Consider the following 12,707-nt stretch of genomic DNA (forward strand, 5'->3'; position numbering starts at 1 on the left):
GATTTGACCACAAATTGGTCCAGAACGCTTTGATAATGATTTTAAATTAGATTACAAAAAAATAAAAATTTTAATTAAAAGCAAATATGTTGTCATAACAGCTAAAATTAAAAAATGCATTACTAAACTTCAATGCATTTGGTGCGGAAACTTTTTTCGCGATAGAGAAAAATTGACGCCGTATTTCATAATAGCTTTCCATGCTCTACACGGCTATGTGGTGGTATTTTTGATATTTGCAAAAAAGTGCAAAAAGTTATAACCCTGATCAAGGATATATGTATGTATATACTTTATATGGTCTCTGACGAATATTTTGATGTGTTACAAACGGAGTGACAAATATAATTATATAAAAGTCCAAAAAGCAAATTAATAACCCAAAAAAAAATCACCTTTGACCATTTATAACATATTTGCGTCCATTGGTTTTTTGGTTTTTTTTAGGACATTAGTGCTTATGATAAACCCTATCAAAATTCAGCTCCATAAGAATTTTTGATACTTACCCATTATACGCATGTCTATTTTGACTATGCTATTCCGTGCCGATCTCCCTTGTCCCGCCTGGGATGTTTGTGGAACAATTATAACTATTGTTATTCCGTGCCGATCATACTTCTATGACGTGGTGAGAATTATTAACTTTATATACCCGTGCATTGTAATTTCTATTATATTTGTTAGGGTTTTGTTCGAATAAGTATAAAAACCATAAGAGTTCATTTTGTTTGGTTTCTTAGCTATGACACCACTCATTTAGACTTATTTAATTAATTTTGTTGGACGCGAACGCCATCTGTTTTCTTTACAAACACATAATATTAAAGCTTACAATGGAAAGAGAGCTTAATGCAATACTAAAAACTTAATAAGAACAATATATGTATGTATGTATAAACGAATAACACATAAATTAAATAACTGCTCATCTTCACTTCGGAGAAGTATCTGCTGCTCTGTTGTAGCTGCGATTAAAATTATTGATTCTGTGTGGAATTGATTACGGACGCTAAATACAAATCAGTTCTTTGGAGATCGTCCAAGTGGTCGGTCGTTTTCTTTAAGCCCTTCTTAAAATAGTGAGTTAAACCTAATCTACGTTATCAAAATAATATTTAAAAATTGAATTATTGAAAATAAACTTGATTGTTAACATACACGAAGAATACATACTCGTACACATATACAAAGTACATATTTATTCATAAGACTCAGATAAACAAGCGCATGTACGATAAATTTGGATGATGAGACCATAGAATGACCGGTTAAAAAGCAACAGTCTGACTCGTGTGTGAATAAATAGTATAGTCTGCTCAGATTGCTTCGCAAGTTAGGCTTTAATTACGTGTGGTTGTGCAGTTTAATGTGGTTTTACCCGTCAGAATAGAAAAAAACCTGTTTTATTAACAAAATCATTGTGTGTAATTTTTTTGAGGCTGTTCTTCGCTTAATTTTGTTTGCAATTTTCAAGTTCATTTATTGGATTTCTTCGAATTTTGTTTACCAAAATTAAAAATGTACATATATACATATCTATTGCGATTGAGTTATTAATTTAAGTAGAAAAAAAAAAACAAGTAAGAAAAGTCTATAGTCGAACGGAGCCGACCATTGGATACCCTATACCACTATCCCTGGACAATCGCTCTCCACGGAACTTCTTTTCAATGATTGTGAAAATTTAATTATCATATATCAGAGATGTAATGTATAATACTTATGACCAAAACCAAAAAGTTATCTAGCATGACAAAGACATTTTTGTAGCAGGAAAGGAAAATTTAGTTCACCCAAACTAAAATGTAATGAAACCCACTTATGTAGTACTACTACTGCCGTTGTTTAACCGCTACGTTATTTAAATTTTTACCAATTTCACACGTTTCAGTCCATTTAACCCGCTAAGTATTATCTGATCTTCACGTTGGTTTGTACGCTTCTTCTTCATCATAAACTCAAACTTTGTTTAAAATTTTGCGGGTTATTATTTTGACCTACAGAGCCGCTACAAAATTGGTTAAAAACTTGTTTTTGGTCCATTTCATCCCCTGAACATTTCACGATCATCACCAAAAAGTAATCATTTCCATTCTGGCCCGAACCCAACCTCCTTAAAAAATTCGTTACAATCGGTCCATAATTGCGGCCTTAAGCTTGTTTACAATTTTTTAATGGACGAACACACATCGCTAAATCGCTTTATCTCGTCGAGATATGAATTTCGACATACCAAATAAGGGGTATAGGACGAATATTTCGTGGTGTTACATAAACTTTTGGAGAGACAATATGTAGCATGTGATAAAAATGTGGTTCTCTACACAGAACCCATTATATACTAGGCAGTAGGCCCGTTATCTAGCAAACACTTTATTGCAATTTACATCAGAGGAAAGGTCAGTAGTTTTTTTTTCCATATGTAGGCTACTTTGCGAAATATATATGTCCTCAAGGAATTAAAATATCAACTAAAAATTAAATTTTTATATTTTTCATACAAAAGTAATGGTCCATTTCACCCGCTAAAGAATATCAGATCATCATTCAAAATTGTAGGCATCTTTTTCGACCTATTCTCTTACCCGGTGCAAAATTTCGTGACTATTGATGTATAATTGCGACTTCTAGCAAGTTTATTATTACACTACAAACAAATAACGGAATATATTAGGCTGTAACTCTGTTATCTGATCATGCACACCAACATAATTGTCATCAATTGAAAGGTCAAGCGTTCCACTTTTAAGTATATCTCACTTGTCCGGAATGTCACTTCCAGGAATGAAGATATAAGCTGTATATTAAAAATTTTCACAATTTTCTCACAAAAGTTTTGGTCCATTTAACCCTCTATATATTATCCGATCGCCATCTCAAATTGCAAGCTTCTCCTTTGAGATATACCCTTACCTTATTTAAAATTACGCGTTGATCAGACTATTATTGAGACCTACAGAGCCGCTAGAAAATTGGATAAATATTATGTTTTTGGTCCATTTCACCCGCTAAATATTTTACGATCATCACCAATAAGAATAGGGATCTATTCTGATCTGAACCCGAGCTCCATACAAAATTTCGTGACGATCGATCCATAATTGCGGCCTGGAGCGTGTTTACAATTTATAATGGACAGACGGACGGACGGAAGGTCGGACACACATCTCAAAATCGTTTTATCTCGTCGAGATATGAAGATTGGTATACCACATTGGGGTCTCCGACGAATATTTCGCGGTGTTACATGAATTTTTACCAAAACAAACTTATAATACCCTTTTCCACATTGTGGTATAGGGTCATGGCACAATTACCAAGGTAGTGGTATCACGCCAGCTGTTCGAATATGAAATGTCAAATCCCTTTATAAAAAAATTATTTTTGTTGTAATATCCCCAACAACATAAAGAAAATTTTAACATTTCATATTCAAAATTTTACGATACCACTACCTGGGTAATTGTGCCATGTATAGGGTATAAAAATGTATTTCATTTTTAAGTTGTTCCATGATACATTGCGTGATAGAATAAAAATGGTAAAGCAAGTACAAAATGAAAAACAATGATCAAAATCTATAACAGAGATTTTTCTCACGTTGGTCATATTCCTGAACAAAAGCCGATGAAATACAATGGACGTCGCACAGTGGTTCCGAATCGTTTTTTTCTGATCAAAACTCTGTAACTTTTGAACGGATAAAGATATTTTCATAATTTCTTTGGTTCGACTGTTAACAAACTCAGCTGTCATCAAAATATAAGTGTTTTTGAGTTTTTCATATGTTCCAATTTAGTAAAAAAAGGTAAAACGCCAATAAACAAACCAAAAAAAAAAAAAAACAAAAAATGAAGTGAAATATAAACCCCAATGGCATAACTTCATCATTGCTCTCTACTACAGAGAGTAATGTTTTCAAAAAGAGCTTACAGTGGTGCAAAGTTTTGCTGATCGCTACCAATATCATGATTGCATCCCAGCGAATGGAATTTTCAATTGGCTTTTCAGCTTTTTTGAAATGATGCTCTTTCTTTCTTCTCCACCAAAAAGTATGGACATAGGTCACGTTTTCATATAGCCCCCATATAAAGGTACTGCCCAATTTCTGATATTTTAACGTTTTAAGCTACGTTTTCTGACCGAATTATCTATAATTTGGCATTTAGGGTTCTCCATGATCAGGAAACATCTCTATAAAAAATTATGGACATAGGTCTACTTTTTGTTCAAAAAATAAAATATAAATACCTGAAATCGGGCGGCACCGTTATATGGGATCTAGAACAAAACCTGGACATATGTTCATAATTTTTGGTGGAGAAGTTTCTTGATCACTGGAAACCCCAAATGTCAAATTATAGCTAATTAGGTCCGAAAATCTAGCTAAAATCGTCAAAATACCTGAAATCGGGCGGGACCGTTATATGGGGGCTATACCAAAATGTGGACCGATATATTCCATCTTCGAACTTGACTCGCCTAGAAATAAAAGACCAGCCGTTCCAAAATTTCAGCGCCCTATCTCAATCTTTATGCATGCTAGAGAGATTACCACAGATGAGCGGAGGACGGACTTGCATAAAAAGCCAAAAAGTAAAAACACAACAATTTGCATAACTTATCTATTTTTTAACCGCATTCATTAGTTTTTCCCGTTTTCGAAAGCTAACTTAATTTCCTTTTGGTGAAAATAAATCATTGTACTGTTTGGTATCTTCTAAGTAGCCTAGAGCACGAGGAAAATCATTTTCCCGTTTTTTTGATGCGTTTTTTTTCGCACTTCAACCTCTATGACTTAGTCCTTTGTTAACCGATTTCAAAACTAAATGACATGTTCGACCCTTTAAAAAACTATGTATAGAAATTCGTTGTGAAAAATAGAAGTTATGCCCATTTAAAGTTGAAATTTTTAGAATCACCGTATTTCACTACATTTACCGTTATATAAAAAGAAAGTGACTCAAAGGAACCAATGGTATTTTCTTTTTTTTTGCTTTATTAAGGCGAAGGTCATTGAAAAATTAGGAATCCACCGAAGTCCCACACATTCAACCATTATGCTAGGTTTCACGGCTGGTTAAATCTGATGATCAGGCATATTAGAATGTTATTTTTAGTGGGTGGACGAAGGCTAAGCTTAGAAACTAGCATTTATACCACAAATCATTCGAAAATTGTATATTCGAATTATTTATTTATATCAATGTTAGTTATTTAATTCCAAACCTTTCCTATAGTCCGACTTGGCTGGTAACTCTATTTTTCAATGCTTTATTACAAATACTAAGGCAGCTTTTTCCACCTTTATTTGTATTTGTCCATCTGTATCAGAAGATTTTGATCATCAATATTTGTCATTCCTGTACAACTCGATCTTTTCGCACTCCCGCTTTTCCATTTCTCTCTTTTTCCTGTGGAAAAGACGTTTTATTTCTCTACTGTTCACCCGATACCTCTCTCGCGCGTTACGTGTTGATAGTGATTGTAGAGTTGTCCTATATGCCGCATTATTTTCTTCGGTAGCAGCACGGCATTACGGGTCATACCATGGATTCCTTAGTGGAGGTCTCTGGTATCCAATAATGGATTTTGCGGCTTTTTGCATGGAGTGGGCAATAATTTGCCACTGTGCTGATATGTTATCGGGACGAGGGATGCTTTCATTAAGCAATTGGGCTTGTTGATTTCTGGTTTTCTCTTGGTGGTTTCTTGAATATCGAGATGCTTTAATCTTGTGCTGCTAACTACCACATTTTTTGCTGCTGTTAAGTCTATCAGCCTCATTCCGTTGCCAGATGTTACATTATGGCATTAAAATCGCCCGGAATAATTTTAATGTCATGGGCAGGACAACGGCCATATGTTTTTCCTAAGCGTTCGTAAAATATATCATTGGTCTGCTCGTCCTTGTCTTTGGTGGGGGCATGAGTGCAAACAAGACTGATGTTGGATGTTGATGTCTTTCATCCACCGGGGTGAAACTGGAGACCAGATATTTTAACCTCCGACTAACTATAAAACAGCAAAAAAGTATGTTTTACGACATGGCAGCTTTAATACAGAGCGTCACCTTTGGGTGTTGTTGTGACGCCTTTCCTAGCTCATCGTATTTCCTGTATGGCAGGTATACCGGGCTTGTGCTTTGCAAGTACATCCGCCAGTGCATAAATACACCTTCTCTATTAAGAATCTGGACATTCCAGGTGCAGATTCCCAGTTCATGGTCCTTAAAACGGTGGAGGGGGTCGTCAAATTTAGAGGGCTTTCTTTCGTTTTTTTCATAATAGGCTGGTATTTTCTAGGGGAGGGTTACTAAACCGAGGCACAAACCCAAGTTTTTGACGGGTGTTAAAGGCAGCACCCCAGCGGGGAGGTCACCTTTTCAAGGAACTCCTTAAGAAAAAGCCATATAGGAAAAACGAAAAAATTTATTTTTTCATTTTGAGTTGTATTGGAAATTACCTTTGGAGCCGACTCTGGGGTCAGAGTCGAAACAAAGCTTGCTCGACTCCGAAACCCTGCTTACCACAAATGTTTTTAGAAGAGGTTACAAACATATTTTGTTGGATTGATGCTAGAGAATGTCTGAAATGTTTTTCTATGTCTCAGAGCCTGAGGTATAAAGGGGGAGAACCCGATATTTTCCCCTTCTTACCAAATATCGAAGAACAATTACTCAACTCATCTAACGAACATCTAGCACCTGATAACAGAAAGTATTGCTATATTTTTCCAGCACAATGATAAATCATAAAATCATTCATTAATATAAATTAATCGAAGAAAAATATTTTGCCTGTGTCCAATATTTATTTTATACTTACTTCTTTACATTTTTATATGTTAATTACGTAATAGTGCATTTGCTGCTTATTTATTAACGCAAATTTGTTTGGGAAAGAGGTGTTGCCCGCTTATGTGAATAATAATAGTTAGTGTTTATAAATGTAATTAGTAAATCATTTTTCCTTTGTAATTTAATTTGCTGGATGTTTATATTAGAGGATAGGTTTAATAGAAAACAAAAAATATATATGTGAAAGATCAGGGTTTTCCCCTGGCCTCCATGCAGGTAATACCAGAATACCAGAAAATATTTAATATTTCAAAATATGTCAAATAGAGGGGACATATTGACAATTTTCGATCTACCTACCTTTTAGCTCTATCTTAATTTCAACAGATAATCGGAAATGGCTAAATCCATATACAAGTAATTTAATGTCGATTTGTTATTTCATTTCAATTAAAACTCTCTTCATCAAAGGTCTTCTCTGAGAAGATAAATACCTTTGCTCGTTAGGTATAGGATTTTTGCTTTTTTCTTTAAATATTTATTCCATTTAAATAAGGAAAAAGGCCACGCATAAACCACTTTTAATTGACATGATATATGAAATCAATGATAATGATATAATGATAAAATTATAGAGAAGCAAAACGATATGTCATTTTGGTTATGTTGCGTGGCTCTAAGGCTGGTTTTCAGTTATATATTTGATTACAGTGCCTTCAAAAAATGGTCATTTTGTGGAATCACTTTTTATATAATCACTTTATAATTAAGATTTTACCCAACCTTAGGTAAAACTCATCAAAATATGATACAGAGATATGAGGTTGTAAAAAACACATAACCCTATTGCTCATAGCATACGAATAGGGTTTCCTTTAAAAATTCCGCAAGAAGTCCAGTAGGTTTCCTCATAGCAGAATAATAACACTTCTTTAAAAAACCAGTTGGACATCCTATTGAAGGTCAATATGATTTTTCTTAAAATACCACAAGGTAGTTCATAGAAGTCCAATAGGTCCTTCAGAGAAAACAAGAATGAATTCTTATAGAAGGCAAGATTCAGATTTCCAGCAAGTATTCCTACATTCATTTTGTTTCATATATTAATTTTGTTGTCAAAACAGTTATACAAGGAGTAGTGTTTGAAACACTGTCCTCTATCTGAAACAAAAGCTTTTTGTTTCCCCGTAGTTTTCTTAAAAACGGTGCTCTTTAACCAACTCTAAATTAAAGGAGCTTATACCTGGGAAGTTTTTGCTTATTCTGAAACTACAATGTTCATAAATGAGAAAAATCATAAAACAAAAAACGCCGTAGCTCTTTTTAAATAAATAGCGATTCATTTTCACATTTTTAGGGGTTTTTTAGGTTTTCACGGTTTTGTTTGGAAACCTCAAGTCCTACCGAAATGGGATTAGAGAAAATATTGTAGCTGTGAAAATTCTCTACAAGACTGACCTTGTTATAGACCAAGGCCTATAGAAACAAACATAATAGATTTTATATTATTGTTATTTGAGTTTCTTTGTATTTTAAATCACAATAATGTTTTTGACAACAAACATAACAATCAGGTGGGCTTAGTGTCCAACTGTATAAACTGTGTGTTATGGGATACAATTATTTTTATTTATAACTTGTCTCTGTAATACAGCAACGCCCGTACAATTTTTTGTAAACTATTCGTATATCAAATGCATTTCTTCCAGTCTTTATAGTTTTATGTCTTCGATTTTTGTGTACGTTGGTGCACACCGCCAAAAAATCCATTTCGGTGATTTCCCTTACTTTGCCAATGAAATTAACAAAGCTTTCGAATTGTGCGATTCATTTCTTTGTTTAGCAAGATGCAATAAAAAATCACGTTTCTCGATTTAACAGCAGTAGACGTACATATGTATGTCATCTTATTAACTATGTATGTATGTAAACAAAAACAAAAAGATCTACTTCATTAATGCAAGAGTCTACTATTTGGAAATTTTTTCCTTTATAAATTCGACAGAAATTTCAAAAATATTAGATTCTTGCAGGTTCTGGAACAGAGCATTTATATTTAAACTCGACATATCAATTTTGCTCTGTTCCAGAACTTATAATAGCCCACTTTTTTAATTTAGAAAATTTTTTCGTTTATACATTTTTCAAAAAATTTAAAAAATAGTTCCTTTTTCAGGTTTTGGGATAGAGCCTATGCATTATATAATTCTATTTATATTTTGTGTTTTGGGATTAAAAGTAAAAAAAGAGATTAAGGCTATCATTAAAAAAGCAACAATTGCTTTTTGAGAACCTCTAATATACACATTTCAAAAATGTAACTCATACACATTCGCAATATTAATTTTATTCAATGGGTCGAAATGAACACTTTAGTTCGACATAAGTTAGCTCTCACTTTTGCCTTATCAGCAATTTAAATTTAAGATTTAGTTAGTTGGTCTACCCATGATAAGCAACGGCTTTCACAATCTGCATGACACACATATAATATTTATAAAGGGAAAGACAGTAGAACCCCACACTAGCGGGTGTGCCTATTATCTCTGTATTTCCCAAGAATAACACGGTCCATACCAAAAGAACCTAATTCACATCGACTAATCTGCATGTGTGGCAAACATTATAAAACACCACTTATGGGTTTCGCCATCGCTGTGATGAGCATTTGTTTCAAAACGAAAACAATTCACCCTAATAACCCCTCATTTCATGTATTAACTTGAATACTGTTTTTAATAAATTTGTTTATGACATTGGGCACATCGCCAGATTAACAAGGCCCTGCTGTATTGACATCTTATAAATTTAGTGACCTCATTTAAATACATATTCAAGTTTACATAGCAAATCATTTGTTATTTTACAGAAAAAAAATTCTTAGTTTTGATAACCACAATAACCTCAGCTTAGCCTCAGAATTGTAGCAATCTTATCATCCAAACAAACTCATCGTTTCTCAAGCAGCTAGAAATTGAGAATGTCTATGTTAACAATTGATTTTACACATGCATACATTTGTACATATGTATATGCACATTGTTAATAAATATCTAAACTCTAATTGCTTTCGATGATTCCACCAACTTACAGATCACATCGAATAGTATGTCGTTAAAGGTGGCCAGCTCGCTGTTGGTCCTAGTGCTACTAACCGCCGGCACTCATGGACAGGCATTGTCTTTGGAGGATTTGATTAACAATGTGTTTACTCCTAAACCAGACTCAACAACAACAACGGTTTTCCAACCAACCCCGGCAACTGTTACCACATCAACACCGACACAAGCATCTAGAGTGGATACCGGTTCTGGTGGTTCTGGTAGTGGTGGTGGTGCATACAAATCGTGTGGCCTTGACAAGGAATGTGTACCCCGTCATCTCTGTGTAGATGGTGCTATTGGTACAACGGGTGAAGGTTTCATTGATATTCGTATTGATGATTCCGTGTGTGCATACAATGAACTTTGCTGTGATCTTCCCAACAAGGTAATTTGGTTGTTCGACAACATGGCGTACTCAGTAAATAATCTTAATTTGTTTTCATTTTTTCTTTTCAGAGAACGGAACCCGTTATTCCTCCTCTACCACCTGTAGTACATGGCGGTTGTGGCTGGCGCAACAAGGACGGTGTAGGCTATAGAATTACCGGTGACAACGACAATGAATCTCAGTTCGCCGAATTCCCTTGGATGGTGGCAATTTTACGTACCGAGGATGCTGCCGGTGAAATTATCCATCTGTATGACTGTGGTGGCTCTTTGATAGCCAACAATGTGGTCTTGACTGCTTCTCACTGTGTTATTAATCGCGAAGCTAATCAATTGGTCGTTCGTGGCGGCGAATGGGATACTCAAAATACCAATGAAATTTTGCCCCATGTAGACAAACGTGTTCGCGAGATCATCAGACACGAGAAGTACAACAAGGGTGCACTGTACAATGATGTGGCTCTGCTCATCCTTGAGGAACCCTTCGAATGGCAGGAAAACATTCGTCCCATCTGCTTGCCCGATCCTAATACCAATTTCGATTATAGCCGTTGCTATGCTACTGGTTGGGGCAAAGATAAATTCAATCGCGATGGCCAGTATCAGGTGATTTTGAAGAAAATCGATCTGCCCATTGTACCACACGACAAATGCCAATCTAATTTGAGACAAACTCGTTTGGGTCTATATTTTAACCTTCACGAAAGTTTCATTTGCGCCGGTGGTGAAAAGGGCAAGGATACATGTAAGGGTGATGGTGGATCTCCCCTGGTATGCCCCATTCCCGGTGTTAATGATCGTTTCTACCAGGCTGGTATTGTGGCGTGGGGTGTCGGCTGTGCTGAAGAGAATGTTCCTGGTGTTTATGCAAATGTACCATATTTGCGTCCTTGGATTTCGGAAAAATTGTCTGCCCGTGGCATTCCGTTCGGAGACTTTACTCCCTAATTGCTGTAACGATAATTGATTCAAATATGCAACAATACTCGTCCAATGACAAATTTACTTAAATAATAAAAACGTAAGGAAACAAAATGTGTATTGTGTTTTTATATTCGTTTTCTTCTCCATGACAAAATATCAGCATTAATCAGTAATTAATTAATCCAGTTGCATTATTCCACTGTAACTCCTCTCTTTTTAATACACATGTGTGTGTTCCCTTAATTTCCATGTCAGTAGTAAATCTTTACTGTCTTACTACTGACGTTGTCACCAGAACTACTGACCAACAACCTTATGCATTTGCCTACACACAATTTATATGAAGCCACTAGTTACATTGGAACTATTATATCAGTAGTAAGTCAGTAGTTCCTGAGGAATAATGTGTTGACAATCTAGTTCCCGGAGCGGATCGATCTTTCTAGTTTCTTTTCCTAAAAGGAACTAGTTCCTTAATATAGTTCCAAATAGTTCGTTCATTTTATTTCCTTCGTTCCAAATAGTTCCGCGACCGGAATAGTTTAACCATTGCCCAATTGTACAGATTCCCCGCCAATAACAGCTGATTTCGATTTGAGCTGTCAAAATTCGTATTTGTCATTTGATTTTGCCGTGAAAAATGTAACAGGTAGAGAAATGTCGAACTGTATAGAAACAAGTTGTATAGAAACAAGCTGTCTTGTTGTACATCTAAAATGTCAACATTTGTTGTCTTTTTGTATGAGAATTCAATTTACAACAACTTATTTTGGCAGTTCAATTTCAATCAGCTGGTATTTTTTGTTACGTCAAACAAAAATAACTGCAATAACAATTTTTTCTCAGAAAATTTTATGTATGCATCTATGTACCTTAATTGACAATAAAGAAATTTGCTTCAAAAACATTCCGTCATGGATAACGAGCGAAACGTTCGAGAAAGATTGGAGTGTGGCATTAAAAAAACGAGAATAAAAGGAACTATATGAACTAATAGAATTATATGAACACAAGTGCTGGATATAGTTCCAATTGTTCCTTCTCCTGAATAGTTCCATGGAACTAGTTCGTTCCGAAACTACACAATTCTATTGTTGACATTGGAGGTAGTAAATCTGTAAAGACATTAAAGGTAGTGAGTCAATAGAGACTTTGCAGGTGGTGGGCCAATAGAGACATTACAGGTAGTGAGTTAATAGTTCATAAAGGGCCATATTGAGACATTAGTACCAGAGTCTCACTTCTAGATTTGATGGTTTATTTGGTTCTTTTTTGTTGATTTAAAAGCTAGATGCATAATACGTTTAGATTTACGAAATCCGGTTATACATATGTAAATGTTTTATTAGTTAAAACGTTGCGCTTTTGTGCACATTGTAAAATTTATTAAAAAAATAAAGCAAAGTAAAGATTGTTAACAACATGTCATGGTAGAACAAATATAAGGTAAAGTAAATACTACAACAAATACAACTCAAAACAACCACATA

At 34.8% G+C, this 12,707-nt stretch overlaps 1 protein-coding gene across 5 annotated transcripts; it reads left to right on the forward strand.

Annotated features, from left to right (window-relative positions):
* The first annotated feature begins 733 nt into the window (after nt 1–733).
* Nucleotides 734–11,328, forward strand: LOC141394274 (phenoloxidase-activating factor 2). 5 transcript variants are annotated; one of them, XM_073968427.1, is made up of 3 exons: nt 734–1,082; nt 9,896–10,291; nt 10,363–11,328. In XM_073968427.1, exons 2-3 carry the CDS (start codon nt 9,911–9,913, stop codon nt 11,239–11,241), a joined length of 1,260 nt encoding a protein of 419 aa, XP_073824528.1. In that variant the 5' UTR covers nt 734–1,082; nt 9,896–9,910; the 3' UTR covers nt 11,242–11,328. The 5 variants fall into 5 exon arrangements, with proteins under 5 accessions (XP_073824528.1, XP_073824531.1, XP_073824529.1 ...); XM_073968430.1 differs by having other exon boundaries at nt 937–1,082; nt 9,910–10,291; XM_073968428.1 differs by lacking the exon at nt 734–1,082 and adding an exon at nt 1,282–1,523.
* The last annotated feature ends 1,379 nt before the right edge of the window (nt 11,329–12,707 follow it).

Source organism: Musca autumnalis, unplaced genomic scaffold (assembly GCF_047663935.1).
Source record: "Musca autumnalis isolate F117 unplaced genomic scaffold, ASM4766393v1 scaffold_2, whole genome shotgun sequence".
Taxonomy (NCBI): domain Eukaryota; kingdom Metazoa; phylum Arthropoda; class Insecta; order Diptera; family Muscidae; genus Musca; species Musca autumnalis.

What these genes read in the sequence shown, in the direction of transcription:
- LOC141394274 (XM_073968426.1), top strand. Translation starts at nt 9,783, where the DNA reads ATGTCTATGTTAACAATTGATTTTACACATGCATACATTTGTACATAT. An exon ending in ACATTTGTACATATGTATAT is followed by an intron (nt 9,837 to 9,895) that starts GCACATTGTTAA and finishes ACCAACTTACAG; the next exon opens with ATCACATCGAATAGTATGTC. An exon ending in GCTGTGATCTTCCCAACAAG is followed by an intron (nt 10,292 to 10,362) that starts GTAATTTGGTTG and finishes TTTTCTTTTCAG; the next exon opens with AGAACGGAACCCGTTATTCC.